Genomic DNA, 20,219 nt, shown 5'->3' with positions numbered 1-20,219 from the left:
GGCAGGCGACGAGGGAAGACACTTACGGCTAACCGGCGAACAAGATCGAGGATTCGTCGGTTGCTCGTGCTGTAAACACTCGTCCCTTTTTACCAGGCTTATGAAATATTGATAGGCCTCCATTTGGCGCGCGCGCCCGCGCGCCAAACGAGCCCTCGATGACGTTAACGATGTCGCCGGCTCGAGAGTAAAAAACGACACCGAGGAATCGTGTAAGAATTTGAAAACAGATCGGCCCCAGAAGGGCTTATGATTTTCCCGAATCATGGCCAATTATTGACGATTATTATTCTTTTTTCTTCTTTTTATTTTTGGAAATATGATTAATTACGTTTCGTTGTCGTGGAATATAATTGATTCTTGTTATCTTCTTATCTTTCCCCTTCCATCTTTGAATAAAAGTACACGAATAATTTTAATAAATGTGTCTTTTAATTTATTTTAATACTTTCTTAAGTTGTTAGTTAAAGTTCGTATCTAATAATAAACTCGTGTATGCATTTAAACGTAAAGATATTCATTTACAACGAGTATTACGAATTTTGAACATTCTTGAATATCATAAAATAAGAAATTTAACCCAAAGGACGATTGTTGAAGAATAAAGTTTGACCACCACTTTAGATAAGAAATAAGAATAAATTTCGATCAACAATTAGATTTCGTATAACAATTGAAAAAAAAGCGGCAAGTTGCACAAAGAATAGAAGGGTTAGAAAAAAATTATTCGTACACAGGTGGATATCGAAGAAAGGAGTGCGGGAACGGGCCAACGATCCCAATTATAAACATTTCTCGTGGCTTTTCAGAGGTACATTCGTCGAAAGAGGGAACGTGCATACAGCCGGCGCATTTCATAGTTCACGCACCCTCGGTACACTCTTCACGTTCTCCGACGTATACCGCCTCCATATCGCTCTTGGCCCAAAAGTACTTTCCCGTTTTCGAGTGCGTCCGAGCACATGCGGGTTGATTTTCTTCCTTCTTCCCCTTTTTCTCGCCCTCGTTGCGTCACCTTCTCTCGTCGCGCTCCGTTCCACGACACACGATCGGGTCAACGGCTAGTATTCCGCTCGTCAAACGGGGATACTAGCTTTGTTCCGCGCTCCGTTTTTACGTTTTTCTCCGTCGTTTACCACAATCCACAACTTTGTCCGAGATTCGAGAAATAATAGGTTGAGATTTGAAACGCGAAACGAGGTCGAACGAATCGAGTCGGGAAGATATCGGATCGATGAGATTGAAAGCTGTGGCGAATTTTGGAATTTTTATTTTTAAAATTGAAAATTGTGAATATAAAATTGTTGAGTTGAAAACGCATCGATGAGTCGCAAGTTTGATGAAGTGAATTAATATCGTTTGATTGAAAACGATTGGGACGATATCGATGCGTCGAAAGTTTTAGCGATTATAAAAAAAACTTATAAATTGTACCGAAAACCAATCTGAAAATTAGTTCCTCGAAAAAAAAAAGTATTAATATATTCGTAGAATATCTAAAATACGACAATTGATGTAGAAAAACATTCGTAAAAATTTATAAGCAATTTGAATTTCCTACAAATAGACTATCATCATCTCATTTTATCAAATTTCGATTGTTTATATATACAAATAAACCTCAATCTCTATCTCTTCTTTTTTTCGATCTCAGTTAAAGAGCACCCCTCTTTAACGTAAAGTTATGAAAGAAAAAGAACACTCATTGATCATCAAATCATATCATTAGAAATAATCGAATATATCAAATCAACTTTATTTTGGTGTCCACATCATTTCCAACGACAATATCCAGATCCACACCGGATGGATACCGGTCATTAAACCTTCGGTTGACACCGAGGTTGCTGCGTAATCGCAACCGCGAAGGAAAAGTGCCGTGTATTTCGCGAAGGTGGATGAAGAGGGAGACGCGAATAGAGAGAGAGAAAGGGAGGGAGAGAGAAACGAGAGAAAAGTGACAGAGGGGGTGATAATTTGTTAGCATGCGCGCACCCCAAATGCGCGAAATCCCGTCGAAGTGCGGCTCGTGCGCATTGTTTCCTTGTTTGCCAGGTGTTTCGAGTGCTCCCGCCGAGTGGGGGCCACGCCATTGTTACGAGAAGTCGTGCAACCGCTCGACAAAGCCGACCATCTAATGCTCTTTTATTGTGCATTGTGCTCGGCCAAATCAAGGAACGGGGAACACCGAGGGATCTCCAACCGTTTCGATGCGATAGGGGTGGAGAGGAGGCGCCTACAACGCCGCCACCGATCGCAACCCCTCAACCTCGAGTCGAGCGCCTCGCGATCGTGCGGGTTTTTACAGCGTTCACGATTCATTCGATCACGATGACGACGTCGATTCACCCTTGCCGAAGGAACATTTATTTTTTCGCCTCGATTTGTTACTTCTTTTTTCTAATTATCCAATTTTTAATTTCAGCATCGTTTATGGGGAAGAAATTTTTCTAATAATTTCGATTAAATGCATCTTGCTTGTGGGTATCGTGGATATCTTAGGATCGTAAGATTTTTAGATAATAGTATTGTTTTTTTTTTTAGTTGTATTATTTTAAATAATTGTCTGTTAAACGATATAATAGAGTTGAAATTGAAGAAAGTACGAAAGTAGAATTATTATACTTACTCGATCGTGGAAACGAAGATAAGACGAATAAAATAAGGTTTCTTCCAAAAGAAATTTATTCTGTTCCAACATTTTTAAAGTGAAAATTTATTCGAACGGTTCCATTTTTTTTTTTTGTTCAGTGTGTGTGTGGTACTGCGACTCGTGTTTATCGGGAGACTGACAATAATGCATGGAATAAAATCGTCATCGCGATCTGGTCTTAGTAAAAATGACAATTTTCCACGATAAATAGCGCACACATAAATCGCGTAACGTATCGTACATTTATTATAGCGATGCAGATTACTATATTCTAAACATTCTCGAATCGAATTTCATTTCTTTTTTTTTTCTTTTTACTTTTATTTTATTATTATTATTATTTTTATTATTATTAATATTATTATTAATATTATTAATATTATTATTATTACACTATCTACTGTGTTTTGCTGATTGCTCCTTGTCCTTCGCCCTCTCTCACGGATTTCCATTTTCATTTTTTAAATCGCTCACAGACAGAAACATACACATCCTCTATGCTCACCAATCATATTCGATATTTCAAATAATAAAATTCCATTCTTATCGTAAAAATAAAGCGTTTGGTACAGTTTTCCATCTTCGTCGTAGTCTTTTTTTCTTGTCTCTTCCCTCCTCTCGTCACGTTATTCCGTATAATGTATTAACTATACGTTTTTTGTTTTTTTTTTTTTTTTTATATATGTAAAATCGCAGAATAGTGAATCCCATAGTTGAATCGTTCGTGTCTTTTTCACGGTGTATAAAGGTTTACTCGTTTAAGTATTTGGTTAACTAATTTCCCTGAAATTGTGTCTTCAATAGGTCGCGATTGCACAATTGTTAATCAATCGTTCGACAGATCTGTCGTTGAGTCTCATGGATGTAGAAATTTGTTCACGGTTGAAACAACGTTGAAACGATATTGTTGATAATGTTGCGTGCAATTCGATAAATGATATATTTGTAGTTTTTCCACTTCACATGGGTAATTTTATACTTGTTTTACAATGGTTCTTCGCACACTTTTTCAGTTTTTTCTTTTTTTAATTTATCTTTTAACCCTTATATCAATACCCTATACAATCGTTATAACGTATATATGTATGTGTGTGTGTATGTGTATATAGAACATGAAATTTTTTATTTTCACATTAAAATATTTTCGAATCCAGCTTGGATTGTTATTTGATATGGATTCACGTTCCAAATTTAGAATTTTATTATCAGAAAAATACTGCGATCAAAAAATTGAATGATTTTTTTTTTCTTTCTTCCTTTAAATTTCGAGTATTGACGTAAAGGTTAAACGAATATTAATTTTTGTTGGATTAAGCCGCTTTAAAATTCGAAATTGAACATTGCGATAAATGTAATGTACGCTTTAACACAATTATTGCAATTATCGATCCTTATTTATTTGCTCAATGAAGTGTTGCGAGAGCAATGTAAAAAAATCTTTGGCTTTGGTTAATGCATTGATATCGATATGCATATCTAATTGTTCCATTTTTCCGTATCATTAGTAAGCGTTGCTAAGTGAAAATTAAATTTTTTGTTATAATCTCGATTCTTAGTGAGGTACACAAGTGATTAAACAGAAATTGTAATTCCTTATTGTCAGTAAAAATTCTGACTGTGATTGAGGGACTCGGTGAAAAAATGGTACAATTGTATTTGTTTGAAAAATAAGATAGATATAAAAAAATATTATAAGTATTCGAGTATTTAAATAAAAAATTTTATTGCAAATTTTCAATGTCTGATAATATGTAGATCTCTCTATTAAATTTTCATACAAGTTTTTTTCCATGTACCATTTATTCTTTTGAATCCTTCAATTTATTTGCTGTGGGACAGATTTGATCAATAAATTAAATAAATAATAGATTTATTTCGAGCGTTAAAAAAGACTCGACTATCAACATCTATCTATACACAATAAATATAAAATATAAAATAAATATAAAAATCTATTGCTAAAGCGGTTGAATGAGGAAATAAAAAATTGCAATATAACATTTTGATTCTATTTAAAATAAGCTATCTGGATTTAACGAAGGTTTTTTCACATCTTCGTCTTTTGTCTCTTTTATTCTTTTTTTTTTTTTCTTCGAATCTACTTCTTGTTCTTATTATCGATTCGACTTACGAACGAAGATCGTTCCAGTCAAAAAACGTATAAAAGTCACATTTTGATTCCCCAACATTTCAAATAATCTAATTATCGAACGAGATCCTCTCAGGCATTCAATAATTGTGGTTCTTGCACCTAATATTATTAGAAACTTTTCTTTCTTTCATGATTTTACAATAATATGATAAAAAACTTGATTAAAATTAAAATTCAATCAGAATTTTTCTTTTCTTTTTTTTTTTTAAATTCGGTATATTTAATTAATAAAAATATAATTTGCAAATGAACATAAAAATTACATTTAAAAGTTTTCTAACGATTTCAGTCGCAACAACCATCAATAATTTGGCCTGTGTTCTCTAATATTCTAACTCACTCGAACATGACTAGCATCGTGATCGTACGAAACGAATAAAACGAAAACACGATTGATTAATTTCTAAAAAAATGGAAATGCTCGAGAGATAATTTCAATAATCCTCTGCATATATAAAAATATATAAAAAATGTTTCATTTACCCTCGTCATAAATAAAAATGAATTAACATTTTTAACATTTAGAAAATTCATTTCCCAAAAAATTTCATAAAAGTTTTCTCAATCGTTCAAGTTTTTCTCAATCGTTCAAGTTTTTCTCAAAACTCAGGTCAAGTGGATCATCTACAATTCAACAATACCAAGTGAAAGTTTTTTTTTTAAACTTAGAACTTTAGCAAGGAGAAAAAAAAATATATTAAAATATCGTAAATCAGGGTTTTCAATTTTTCTCTAAATTTTCCAAAGCATTCCATCCTTTTCTCAAATCTAAGTGATCGAGAATTGAAATTACGCGTCAAGATCACAATCGATAAAACAATTGGTCATACAAACTGCACGCACATATACAGACCTCGATCGACGAATTAATTTCACACTAACGCCGATATAACATTATGTACAAATTTATTAAAACAATGACTAGCAGTCGGTACGTCGCTCGTACCCCATCGATATCTCACTATCGATACATCATGACGAATCCTCTTCATCGATATACATAATTACCATAAACGTCCCCTTGAATTTCTAATTCACATTCGACACAAATATAGTTTTTCAATAACTTAGCTATAACAGAGACAATAAGTATTGTAATTGTTCGAGGAAACATTTGTCTTGATGATTTTTAATAATAAATAATCGTAATGGATAATAATAATTAATTGAAATAGACAAATAAGTGGTGATATTTATTGATATAACTGCACCTTGAACCTTAGGCTTTGTAAATCATCTGTGAATTCATATTTCAAATTTTTACATTTATGATAAGATACATTCTCTGATAAATAACAGATCAATTAACAAATCAATGATGTAATTGGCTAAACTAAATTGGAATAATTATTTAATTAGAGAAATTAATTATTTAATCAGAGAATACAACTTACATTTTAAATAACATTATATTTTCTTAGCAACTCTTATTCTAGCAACTTTCAGATGCAACCTCAAGTTTGCTTGAAAGAACATTCACAACTTTAAAAAACAGCAAGCTCACATTGATCAACTTGAACAAAACTCTACCATTTACCAACGAATCAGTCTTTAAATGCTCCACAGTTCCACTATAAGTAGAACACTACGCTAAACCCCATCTCCTAACCTGACCTCGATCAGCCAAAATACCTATTGCCTCAACCACAGTTTGAAGCAAACCAAAGAAAAACATGGATGATACAATTGTTCATTTCTATAGTTCACGGGCTATAAATGGATGATAGGTTGGTACGTTTTTGGACAGAAAAAAGGAAACGCACCCCGTCGAATCACCCCGCCACCGACATCAGCCCCGAAAAATCGGGACCATCCCCTGAATACCGATCACCGTGCCCGTCCAACACTCCCCGAACAACCCATCAATCGAAGAAATCGTCGTCGCCAAACGGATCGCTCTCCCTCACGAATATATTCACCGACTCCGACTTCCTTATGTGTTGGTCGTTTCTAGACTTATTGTTGTTATTATTGTTGTTGCTACCCGCGGAATATTTCCCCTGTCGGTTGTGGTTCTTCAACGGTAAGGTGGTGGCTCGATGATCGGACACGTTGTCCTCCATTTCCGCTTTGAAAGCGAACGCGTCGTCGTCGTATCTCAGGTGTCCATTGAAGAAGGAATCACGGCTGCCGTCCCCGGAAACGAAGTCGTCGGGCGGCGCGTCCTTGGCCTCGCAAGAAGGAACATCTTCAGGCGTCTGCTTCTGATCGGAGGGTAGCCTCTGCCGATCGGACGAATCGCTCATCGCTGTGGCGGTGAATGGCAGGTCGTCCTCGAAGTAGCTTGATCTCTTGTTGTAGACTTCCTCCATCCCCCTCCTAGCTACTTTCGAATACCTCGTGGAGAAGGAAGGACTCTGCGGCGATGGTTTCTGATCACTTCCCTCGGAACGGATCCTCGGTGGCTCGACCGGGGTCAGAGATTCCGTGGTCGAGGGGTCTATGTGCTCCACGCTTTGCGCGAAATCGTCCTCGAACGGGCTCTGGGTCTTGACGTGAGGTTGGCGAGGTTTGTGCCTGGCTACTCTCTTCCGGTGCAGACTCTCGCTCTTGGTGTCCGGCTCCTCGGACCAGTAGGGCCTCTCCACCCAACTGTCGTACTCCTGGTCGCTGCCCCAATAACTCTGACGACTCCTGGAACGTTGAGAGGATCGTATGTAAGGATCTGAATCGTTGTCGTTGCACTCGGATCTTGAGGTGCCGAATTTGCTTCGAGATTCGCCGTAAATCATGTCGATGTTGCGCCCCTCGTTCGCACTATTCGGTCTCTTGGGCCAGTGCCTCTTTCTGCCAGACTGGTTGTACCTTGGTGAATCGTCTCCAGGCCGATCCGAGCCGTAGTCTTCGTTCCAAGCTGATGGATAATCGTGTGATCGCTCTCTAGCTTCTCTGTAGTAATAGTAATCCCTGCTAGGGTAGTCTGAGTCGGGTGGACCTGCTGTCCTTCTGTTCCAGAATCTGGCGTCCTCTTCCGGCCACCTTCTTCTCTCGTATTTCCTCCTGGACCACCTGTCGTCGTCGTCGTACCCCATGCTTTCCTGACTGCCAAACCTGTCTTCCTTCCACAGCATCATCTTCCTCTTTCTCTCGTCATCGTAGAACGGCCCGTGCTCGTGCGGCCAGTTCCAACGTTGAGGCTTAGATCTGCACTTCCAGTGAGCCTCGTAATGCTCATCTTCGTCCTTGTATTGCATCTTTCTATGGGGATAGTGTTTGGACTCTTTCTCCCATTGACTCTCGTCGTGCCAGGGAGAGGAATCCCTAGGTCTGTGCCCGGTGTTCTTAATCCAGGCCGCGTCACGAGACTTCCTGTCCTCCATCATTCTGTCTCGGAACCCCCTGTCACGTTTCGATCCCGTCTCTTCGTAGAAACCTCTGTCTCCAAAAGGACCATCGAATCTGGGATAATGGCTACACCTGAATCTAGGATCTCGTATCCTTCCATTGCTCTCCTCGCTTTCTTCTTCATCCTTCCACTCGTTGTCGCTGTCGCCCGATTGCTGATACACGCTACCTTTGAAAGAAGACTCTCTGTGGAACTCTTTGCCGTCGGGGGACCAGGGCGAAGTGCCACTGATCGAAGGAGGACACTCCGAAGGTGGTCTGTCCGATACGAAGAGACCTGTATCGAACTTGGTCCAATTGCTATCGTCTTTGCTTTCATCTCTCTCTGGTTTCAGCTCCGTGAACGGGCAGAAGATGTCTTCGGGAATCAGTGATTTGGTCTTCGTTGGCTGACCACTGGTACTCAACATTTTGATCTCCTCGAAGATGTCCATACTCATCCCTGTATCTTCGTCTTTCTTGGACTGTTTCTTAGGGCTGGAAGGGGGAGGAGTGTCAGAAAATAGATTTAACAGCTCTACCTCCGCCGAGGGCTTGGACTGAGCTGGTAATTGGACCACAGGAGACATTCTGGTGGAGGTTGGTGTATCTTCTTCGGTTGGTTTGACAGGGGGTTCTGGTTCACCAATGATCTCGCGCAAAGCGGCATATTTGTCGCTGGATATCGATGCGGAGGGTTTCACTTCAACTTTATCTACTGCTAATGAACCATTCGTTTCTTCCGTAGTTTTTTCTGTAACTGGTTTATCAGAATCTTCATTGGAATCACTAGGTTTCTCAGACTCGGTTTCCTCCATTTTCTCTTCAATTTCCACTATAGGTTTAGTTTTATCAGATTCCTCTTCTTCTGGTTGTTTCGACAACAAGTCTGTGGATACTTCAGATTCTATCACTGGTTCTGTTTTACTCTCTGATTCAGTTGATTGAGTCTTCTCAAACACTATATTCGAAGATTCTGTTTTTTCATCAGGCTTTGCACTTGATTCTTCCTTAGTCAGATCCTCATTGCTAGGTGGAAGTTTCACTGTTAGATTCACTAAAGTGGCCAATGTATCTGATCTGCTCTCCTCACTAGTCTCATGCTGTTGGCTAACTATCTCGAACTCTTCCTTTTTCACCGAAGACGCTTCCTCTTCGGTAGATTCTTTCGTCGTACTTTCTTCGTTCTTCTCCATCTGCTCTAGCTCGAACAATTCTCTAAAAACAGCGTATTTATCATAAGTAGTATCCTGTTTGGTCTCCTGTTCAAAGCTCTTGTTGAAAGGTTGTGGCTCGTTGAACGTTGGTCTCGAATGCACCGTGCCAGACATTGATTGCGGTTGGACAACAGCTGGTTCTTGTTTCATAGAAACTGGCTCTTCTGTGTCGCTGGATGCAGCTTCCTTGGCTGACAAGGTAGCCAAACATTCGGTCAACTGCTGAAGAGTCAAACTAGTTAATTCTTTAACGGTCATACCTAAACTATTAGCCAATTCATCTAAATTAGCAGACGTTAATTGGCTCAACGTGATATCCAACGAGGGTTTCGTCCTTTTGGGTCCAGTAGTCGCACTGGTCGATGTAAAAAACGTGGATAAATTCGTGGTAGGTACCATAGAGCTAAACGAGTCTTCGAACGTCGATGTAGTCATCGCGCTTATCAAATCAGACTTGTTTGACATTTGTACAGGCGGACTGAAATTGTCATCAGATTGGAGGCTCTTCGCCTCTTTCAACGGGCTTTTACTTCTGTCTTTGGTCACTTCGGACTCCCTTTCAGGGAAATCGTAATGGAAATAGGTCTCAGTGTGCGGTGGTCTTGGAGGAGGCTTTATCATACCTCTAACTCCTTGTTTCTTCGGCGGCAGAGGTGGTGGATTGATCAGAATATTGGCGATTCCTCGAGGAGGAGGTTCAGGTACGAGTTCCAATTCAGCGGACGAACTTGACAATCTAGAATTAGCATCTGAGGAACAGGATTTTAACGGAGAAGCTGGTGATTCATTGGTTGCAGAAAAGTCGACAGGGAATGTCTTGTCCATGGATTGCGTTTTGTTACCGGATATGTCTACGTCGAATTCTTTTTTGCGAGTCGATTTTATGGGGCTAGGAAGCTTTACCAAGCCGTGTATAGACTCTGTAGAGTCTTTTTCCATTCTTGTAAGTAGAGAGACACCTGCAGAGCTCGGGATGGTCGAGGACTTCGGGATGGAAGTGTCTTCAGGAGGGAGAGACACGGAAAGAGGTTGATGATGAGCCGGTCTAGGCGTGATATCTGTTCTTCTGCAGGAGTCAGTGCGCGCGAAAACTGATTGAATCGCTTCGTTCTCGTCGAAGCGATCGAAATTCGCGAAATTGCTATCCTCGAATTGATTTTCTTTGGCGGCCACATCGTTTCGTGGTTTCACTGATTCTAGTGGTTCCGAGAGAACGTTAAAGTTCGTTGGGAACGTATCCGCCGAGTTAGTGGACACTAAATCTTTTAGCACCTTCTTGGGAGGATTCTTCAAGTGTTGGAAAAAGTCTTTCTTGTCCACGTAGGGTTTGATTAAACCGGTTCCTAGTGGATCCAGCTCCGTGAAAACGTCTATCTGTGGACTCTTGGCTTGAGTCTGTAACATATCAAATAGTATTTAATTAGAAATAAATATATAATTTGAATAATTATTTGATATTGTTAAAATTATAAGAAAACTATAAGAATCTTTGTTGCAGTAATAAGAGAATAGATAAGAATCTTAAGAGAGTAACAATCTAGTTATGTTAAAATTCTTATATATGTTTTTTTCAAATTATTAAAAAATTAATGTTTATACACATCTACCTCTTCCACATCTTTTTTAACCGGTGTATTATTCTTGGTCGAGTTTGTAAGCTCGCTGTCACTGAATAGATTCTCGGTTTCTTTGTCGAACCATTGAATGGTACTTTGAAGTGGAGGAGTTTTACTAGTCAATGTGGTCGCTGGACTAGACGTGATTGACGATTGGGCGCCTGGAATCGTTTGCTGTCGCTCTAGGTGGCCTCTTTTGGAAGATGAGGGTGGTGGTGGTAGAATTGGTCTCACAGTATCTTCCAGCTATGGATTACATTATTGTTTGAACAAAATAATTTATATTAATAGAAAATATTAGGCACTAAAATTAATTTTGATTAATTACCTTCATATTCGCAAAGGAATCGCCAAATGGATCGGTTTCAAAGAGATCGTCAGTGGAAGGTGGTGGATTTTCAGGGGTAATTTTGTCCATGTGATGGATACCTTGCTGCAGAGAGTTTAATTCGAATTGTAAATCTAATAAATCCCTTATTACGGGATTATCCCTTATTGGGGACTCGTTTCGTTTATCAGCTGACTTGTCTACCTCCGAATTAGTATTCCTTACCCGATGAAGAGAAGATTCTGATCCTGCTGCGCCCTGTTACATAACAACATCAAAATTATTATACACGAAATATCAAATATTTAGTAAAAGAAGAAAAAAAAATAAGACTTTTCCTTTCTTAAATCATATCATGATGTTATTAGAATATTAAATATACAAGCAAATAAATTAATTAAACGTAAAAATAAAAGGAGTGATGGAAAACAATTAGCAATTACTTTAGTATCAGGGGTAGGTTCGACAAAGATGCCAGTGGTATGAAATTTAATAACGTTTATAGCGTTTTGTTCTAAATGCTGCTTCGTTAACTCGATCTCCTTCTTTTTTAACTCGAACACCACTTGAAACAAGTCTCGCATCGCGATTACCACCTGCAAAATATTGCAAGATGAAGAAAAATCTCTTCCATGGTGTCAATGTTGATTATTTCATTGAATAATCATGTATAAAATACTTTGAAATTAAAATGAAATTATATTTAAAAACCTAACTATTAAATAAAAATAAAGAAAAAAGAAAAAGGGGGTGGAGATGTAAAAATTATCTCAAGGATGTTTAGAAGTTATAAAAATATATTAAACATAAATTTGTATTAATTGAAAAATACCTTTTGCTTGAAACAAGTTTCAAGAAATAATGCACAGCCTGAGAGTTACGTCCTGTTCTACTAATATACTAAACGCGTCCGACTATACACGATCCGCAGTCACTTATGGCCTATTCCCCCTCTATTACACATTTCCCTCTCTCTTACAGTTCAGTCACGTGGTCAGCTACATCCTCTTACTCCTTTCAATAAGTTTCATTGAACATTTTAACATATCATTTTCGGTGATCATATTAATTTCAATTTACATATAGGTATTAAAAGACTAAAACTAAAAAAATGTAATCTTGCATTCGCATTCACCTTCCATTTTGATCATAATAATCATACATCTCTATTAAAAGTAAGGTAATGCAATTGACTATTTATTTCATTTTAATTGCATTGCTAATAAAAAAAATGTTATAACTTCTAGTAATATATATAATTATTACATATGATAATATATAAATATGAAATGGATGTCATGGATTGATGAGAAACACAGCAATTAGATTTTAAATTTTTCTAAAATTCTAAGTAGTTTTCTACCAAATTAACTTTTCTAAAAATCCGTACCTTTCAAACAATTTCAAAACTGGCAAAATGATAACTTCACCCTCTATATTTTTTTACATATATTACAATTCAATAAAATCCCAGCTATTGAACATAAAAATGGGTTAAAATTAATCCTCCATTATTTTATTTTATTATCGATAAAAACCAATAAAATAAAAATAGTCGCTACAAGAAAAAAAATAGGAAGAACGGAAGGGAGAACCATCGAACAATCGCAATCTCTTTGTGCACGAAGGGAAATCGCGTATAATCGAACAACAATCTCCCGTGGTGTATCGTTGGGGTGGTAGGCCGAATCGTATAATGCAATTATTTACATACCCCTCCTGAATTACCGGAGAGAGTCTAGCGAGGTCGATATTGCTTCTCCTGTATTGGACAAATATCATTTTAGGATCCCCTTTGCCTCGACGTAAGCGAATCGTTCACGATAAACGACACCGACGGTTTGGAACCGCGTTTAAGGATCGTAACACACGCTTACGAATGGTTCTCCTATCGAATCAACACGAGCAAACTTGTTCCTTTTGTTATTACTCAAAGGCAATATCCGAACCAGTGACGATATAACTGCCGTCCTTGCATTTTCCTTTATCGATTCGAGAGGGAATCGTTATTTTACATCTATTGTGCTAATTATTATCGATTTTTTTCCCTTTTTTTTTTTTTTAAATTCTAAGAATCTTGTATCGAATGGAATATTTCATCTGTTAAGTAAGGAAAGATGATTATGATTTATTATTGCGATCGCTGATTTCTTTATTTTTTAAATAATTATTAGTTAGAATTATATTAAATAAATGCAGATGAAATTAATCTTGATTTTTATTTAGACATAAATGAATTTAATTAATTGCTATAAAGATATTTTATACTCTGGTCATTTATCTATATCTTATGGATTGATAGATTCAGTGTAAGAATAAATTATGTCATATTTCTAGAAGATAAAAGAGTAGATAAGAATAAATTAGTTAGGGAATGTAGCTGTAAAACATGTTTCTAATACTATGGAAATTTTTATTGATTAATCAAATGTTTAAAAATAAATATATATTTCTTTTTTTAATTTTAATTAACACTGCTTTGAGATGCACTCACGTGTCTCACGTTCTTCAAATATTATTTTACTTGCTTACCATTGTATCATTGTATTTAATTAATACACCTCTACGCTATAATAATTATCACTTCACAGATGTCAAATTAAAATAAAAAGCTGCAATCAATCACAGTCAGTTTTTCTCATCAGCAAACAAAATTCTGGTCAGAAAAGAATAATAAAATTAACTTACAATCAGTACAATACAAGAAAATAAGTGTTACTGAATATTTGTGTTAATCTTATTAAAATTATCTTAATAAATCTTAATTGTTTACAATTAATAGATTATAATTAACAGTTAAATGTAACTCGATACTGTGTAAATCTTACTTGGCTTGCTGCTTTATCTGTCTTGATGCCGAAGAAACGATGACCAGTGTCTGGTGATCCAAAAATGTATCCAAAAGCCCTTGAATCGCTCATGTCCTGCGCGATAAACGATATCTTATGTACAGGATGGTGATACAAACAGTCCTGGAACAAATAAATATCAATTACAAAAAAAGTAAAAATAATAAAATACTTTTTTAATTCAAGTTACAAAAATTTGCATTATTTTTTAAACAGTTATATACATTATGTACATCAAAAGAATTTCTTTCAAAAATTGAATATTCGTTTCAATTGTTATATTTTCTCAAGTCATTTACCCCAGACTTTTCGTCCCGCAAGCGTAATCCATCGATGCTGACCTGGACGGCGATTCGTTGTTTGTGTTCGCCAGCAGCTCGAATCGCCATCTTCAGATCCGCCAAAGCTGCTTGGCACATCCGGTCCCCGCGTGCTTCCGATACTTCCAATATGCCAATCAATTTCGCTTTGAACGACACACCCTCCCCTAGAAATCGGGTTGGTTCGTTCTTGACTGCAAAATAAATAATTAATTCCTTAAAAAAGAAATAATTGATTAAAAAAAATGTCGATTAATAAATTTCGATAAGAAATAAATTATTTTTATCCGTTCAATAAGTATCAAATTAAAAATACTTTTGCAACTATAAATAATAATAATGATAATAATAATAATAATTTGATCTTAGATTCAATCAAAGATTCGCATTAATTTAAATTTTTATAGAATAAGAAATTACATAGAAGAAGAACTTTTAAATATATCTCTATATTAATAGAATGTTTAAGTTCAAAAAGAAAATGTTTGAAAAAAATTTCATAGAATATTTATAAAATTATCAAATACATATATATATTTCACATAATAAAAATCTTCTATTCTTAAAAAAGAGTATACACATTTCACGTATAAGTAGTAAAATGCTTCTTCCACCCTAAGTAGTGTTACTCAACGTATCGATCCTATTCAATCTCGGTCCCGCACACTCGACAATTATTAAATAACATTTCGCTCCTCGATACCTTCGATTTAAAGCGAGAGAAACCTGAGATTAAATCGTATAAAGAAAAAAAAAAGAAAAAAGGGAACATAGTAACAGGAAAGAGAAATAAATTGCTTATCCGAAGGACACTCGAAAAGAATTCTCGTTTTACGCTTTCGCCGGGGCGAATTGATCGTGTGGCCGATCGATACTAAGTTCAAGAGGTTTGAAACCATCGTCGGCGGATCACTTCGGACCCCTGCTATCTCGAATTCGATGATTCGATAGGATCGCATCGCACGAGACCGCATGCAGAGATATTAAAACGGGCACAGACCGCGACAGATTTCGTATTACTTTGTTAGTCGCATGGTTCGTCGTCTATCTCGTGGAAAATTGATCTTGTTAGAGATCCTATAATACAGTTGCTTACCAATTTGGGAACAAAACGATGATTAATCAGAATTTCAAATCGTGTCGAAATTTATTTTTACTTTAATTTTATTAATTTGAATTATTGAATTTTGACAAATTAATATTTGTATTAACAAATAACTAATTTTGTCTAACTAATCAATAAATAATGTAAACAAAAATTACCTTTATATTTATGCATTTCTACGTATAATGTTATATTATTATAATACGTTTATGTATTATATTTTTTTATAATTTCAACAATTAAGCTTACACGTTCATCATATGTATTAAAATCATACACTCTTAAATTCTCTCTCTCGATCATCAAATCAACCATCTCCATACATACACTCCCCTTGCGAGTCTTAATCTCTGCCACTCGTAACTTCTCGATTTGCCTTTCTACAGACAATTTATCGAAATCTCCCTATCCCTGAAACATGAATGCAGAGCTTCTTTAACGCACACTTTGGACGGCCCCTCGCGACTTTAATGGCCACTAGGCACACCAGCGCATTTGTTTGAACGTACTCGTGCGACTCGAGTGGAGAACGCCAACTGTCGATACTCGAGGTTCTATCTGGATAACCAATTCATGCCCTTCCTATACCCCTTAGCCACGATCACTTTTATACGACCTTTTCATTCTTTTACTCCTTACACGCGTTAAACTAAGATTGTCACGAGTACATCTCCCTTCTTTGGACAGATTTTTATATAAAATCAAATTTTTATGAACATAACTAAAAGAATGAACCTTAAATAAAGATTTATTTTATTCCTCAAATATCATGCATAATGTTATACTTTGGATATTTTGTCTTTTTGTGTGCTATATCCATTTTTTGTAGATTTTTGCACATTCAAATTTTGCATAAATGCATAAGTACATGCAGTCTACTGATTATTATCTTCTATATCTATAATAAATTTAAAAAAAAATGGTAAATAAAAAAAATGGTAAATAAAATTATTTTTTTCTTTTAAATAAAATAGAATCTGATTTACTATAAACATATTTTATGCATTTTCAAAGCATGCATTACTTACATAGATTATCTATTGTTAAGCGAAACAAAATAAAATAGAGGGAACGTAATTTATAAAACTGTATCTATTATATTTCAGTTTTTTCTTCTATGTATAGAATATTCCTATAAGTATTTAAATAAAACATTATTAACTTAAAGATAATGAAAAGGTAATAAAAGTTACAATATGTTTTAAGAGGGGGTTTTTTCTTTTAATCTAATTTTGTCATTTCAATGGGTATATATATATATATATATATATATATATATTTATTTTTTTTATTTCTATTTTGAAATTTTTATTGCAATATAAGGTTTTTTAATATATATTAATTTAATATATATTATCTATATATTATTAAATTTGTTTTTTTTTTAAATAATTTTTAAATAACTAAATCAATTTATAACTAAAAACTATACCTAAGAATAAATCAATTGTTGACACATAAAATTAAATGTAATAAGTAGTATAATCCTTAAAATGAGCATTACAAAGTAGATAGTGCTACCAGCTAACGGCGATACTGTGTACAAATAAGTAAATCAACAATCTGTATTACCACGGTCGGTAAGTTAACCCTACAATAAAAGCTCGCGCGAAAATCATAAAATTGACGATGTCATCTCCAACAATAAAACCGACATCCTTTCAATTATGTTCAAACCATATGCCTTACGCAAGTATTCAACGTATCGTACATTATTCATGGTCAAATTAATCTGCACAGCTCGAATCGAACAACCGTCGTCTTTCTCCCTCTTAGAGAACAGGGAAGCCATATTCCAAAGCTCCCTTTGACCGATCTACAGGGTGATATCACTTAATTTTAGAAAATGTTAAAGATGCCACGAAACAAACTGAAACTATCGCTTAAGACCACATTATTCGTTGATTCGTATCACAATATATACACCAGATACACAGAGGATGACGTTGATACCGCACGATTTTAATGGTATTCACGAAACTTGTATAAATTCGTTATTGGGGTAACTCTTATTTCTCTTTTCTTTTATTTTTCGCTTTTCTCTTTTTACTCACACTTGCACGGACTGTTTTTCTTCCGTAAGGTCTGCATCGATAGTCCCGTGTAGGCGACGAGAAAGTATCGGATATAGGAGAGGAGAATGCTACCGATCTTCTCTCTCGGCGCACCCTGGGCCACCGTACTTTCGCGGATAGAATTCTCAACACAGACACATGTCGCTCACACGTCTTTTTCTCCCTCTGTTTTTATGATTCCTCTTCTATCGTTTTTTTCTGTTATTCTTGCACGCGTTTACTCCTTCTCTCTCTCTCTCTCTCTCTCTTTCTTTCTCTATCTATCTATCTTTCTCTCTCTCTCCCTCTCTTTCTCTCTCTGCTCCCTCACTCCCACTCCCAATTCCTTTTTCCCCCGCAGCCTATCTCTATGCCTCTTTAACTATCCTGGCCGTTACTCTTCCGTTACTCCCTCTGTCTCCCTCAATTCGTGTATTTCCACGGGAGTATGAGATTGGCGCGTTTCACGTACGGTCGGTACTTCTTGTTCCGCAACACAATTGCATTTTGTCACAGACGGCCAAAAGAACACCAAAATCGTATGAACACTTTGTTTGAAAATCGGTTTCTCGCGGTACACACGCGTCGCGTAAAAATACGGACGAAGTAACAGCTGCCTCTGCCGGCACAGGTCACCCATGTTAGCCTCTCTTATTGATCAATAATATACCATCTAGTACGTGGCGTCGTCGCTTCGGGGCCATAGAGAACATTTCCCGCTTCGTGCGCACTTTTTCATTGATTCTAGGTTTTCGTGTTTCCTTCTCTAGTGTTTGCAACACAAATAGAATTTTATATTCTAAAGACTATTTTTATTCATAACAAATTAATAAATCGCATAATTTCAATATGTTTCTTTTTATTGCTGATATCGACCGAGACGAACCTGACAAACTACTTTTATTTTTCGTCACAGTTTCCAGCAGGATGGCGCAATTGCAACAAATAGTATTGTGGCATTAGTGTTACTTCATTTACAGTTGTTTCTCATTTTCATAGAATAAAATTTAAGATATTATTGCGTAGTCATATTACGTTATTTATCATACTTGAATAAATGCTAATTATTATATTTATATTTTTCTATTTTTTTTACAAATATCGTGTTTAATGTAAATAGTAAAAAACAAGTTGACATTATACAATTAGGTTATTTAATTAAAGTTATGAAATATATATATGTATTTGATATTAAGATTTTATTAAAAATAAAATTATTAGTAAAAAGTACTGTTATTAAAAAACAAGAAGTTATTAAGTATAAAAAATTAAAAGTTAATTTCGATATATGATAAATAAAATCATATGTATATTTATATCATTTTATAAATATTAAATAGTCAATTAAAGTGTCATCTTTGATCCAATTGATATTATTTTGAAATTTTCAATTTATTTGTTTTTTATTGTAATATAATTAAAAAGAAAAATCAAGATCAATATTGATAATCTCATAACCAAAAATCAAAAACAAAGATATATAGATAAGTTCAATTTATAAACATAGTTATATCACATTATTAAATTAAAATAAATATAGAATAAACTTTTCATTAAATGACAAACTCATTTATGCTTATATTCATTAATAATTATATTATAATTTTCTTTTTAATGTATTACATTTTTAAAACATTGTAGAAGAAATAAAAAATATACAAAAAATATTTATATATAATTATACAGAAATAGTATATATAATATCAATATATATGAAATATAAATAAACATATAAAACATATATAAAAAACAAATTTATAAAATATATATGTATAAGTACAGACAGATATAAAATTGATAATAATAAATGGGATTTTTTTGTCCCTTATTCGAAAATATCATATATAAAATCAGAGTTTTTACTATACTTTTTATGACTTAATATAATGAATGTACAAATTATTAATATTGAATTCAATTATCGAAATTGATACAAAAAAGATAAAATTATAACTATAAACAAAGTACAGAATAGATGTGATTCTTATGACATAAAAGACATATCAAAATTTAAATGGTAGAGCCATCTCTTGAAAACTGTTCAAATTAATCTTTTATTATTATCGACAGCAAAATGAATTTTGTCGACGGTCTTTGATTAGTCGCACCATCTTTTTAATAAACGTTGAAACTATTCATATATAATTATCGACACTATAATAAATTTTTTAAATAAAATTTACAAATTTTGTTTTTAAACTATGTTAAATTATATAAATTAAAATTTTCTTCAAATATATGTATATAAATTTGCATTTATATGTTATAATAAATTAAGAAAATTAATATACTAATATTAACAAAAATTTTTAATAAATTTTTAAAAATTATTAATTAATTTTTAAATAAATATATACATATGAAGATTATTATTAAACTATATTATTAAATATAATAAAATGTTTTTAAATAATATCAAAATAAAATGTTAATGATTTTTGATACAAAAAAATATAACATAAAAATTATTTAACTTAATAACTTAGTATCAATTTGTATAATCGTTTTCGTTAACGCTGCCTTAATTATTCGAATTAAGGCGATAGCATTTTTAATGACATTCGAGAACCCTGACCGTAAAAGTACGATGCTACGCCATTG

At 34.7% G+C, this 20,219-nt stretch overlaps 1 protein-coding gene across 4 annotated transcripts; it reads right to left on the bottom strand.

Moving 5' to 3' along the window:
• Nucleotides 1–2,662: 2,662 nt before the first annotated feature.
• LOC108003895 (protein disabled) lies at nt 2,663–20,203 on the bottom strand. Of its 4 annotated transcripts, XM_017066462.3 has the most exons (8): nt 17,619–20,203; nt 14,439–14,653; nt 14,119–14,262; nt 11,734–11,886; nt 11,516–11,548; nt 11,291–11,395; nt 10,954–11,208; nt 2,663–10,741 (listed from the first exon to the last, which is right to left on the bottom strand). In XM_017066462.3, exons 1-8 carry the CDS (start codon nt 17,653–17,655, stop codon nt 6,668–6,670), a joined length of 5,016 nt encoding a protein of 1,671 aa, XP_016921951.2. In that variant the 5' UTR covers nt 17,656–20,203; the 3' UTR covers nt 2,663–6,667. The 4 variants fall into 4 exon arrangements, with proteins under 4 accessions (XP_016921951.2, XP_016921961.2, XP_016921940.2 ...); XM_017066472.3 differs by having other exon boundaries at nt 11,291–11,548; nt 17,276–20,203; XM_017066451.3 differs by having other exon boundaries at nt 11,291–11,548.
• Nucleotides 20,204–20,219: the final 16 nt, after the last annotated feature.

This window comes from Apis cerana, linkage group LG9 (genome assembly GCF_029169275.1).
Source record: "Apis cerana isolate GH-2021 linkage group LG9, AcerK_1.0, whole genome shotgun sequence".
In the NCBI taxonomy this organism is placed as follows: domain Eukaryota; kingdom Metazoa; phylum Arthropoda; class Insecta; order Hymenoptera; family Apidae; genus Apis; species Apis cerana.
The sequence above is the reverse complement of the archived record's forward strand: the minus strand, read 5'-3'. Positions and strand labels throughout refer to the sequence as shown.

What these genes read in the sequence shown, in the direction of transcription:
- LOC108003895 (XM_017066451.3), bottom strand. Translation starts at nt 17,655, where the DNA reads ATGCAGACCTTACGGAAGAAAAACAGTCCGTGCAAGT. An exon ending in CAGATAAAGCAGCAAGCCAA is followed by an intron (nt 11,887 to 14,118) that starts GTAAGATTTACA and finishes AATATTTTGCAG; the next exon opens with GTGGTAATCGCGATGCGAGA. An exon ending in AACCTACCCCTGATACTAAA is followed by an intron (nt 11,549 to 11,733) that starts GTAATTGCTAAT and finishes GTTATGTAACAG; the next exon opens with GGCGCAGCAGGATCAGAATC.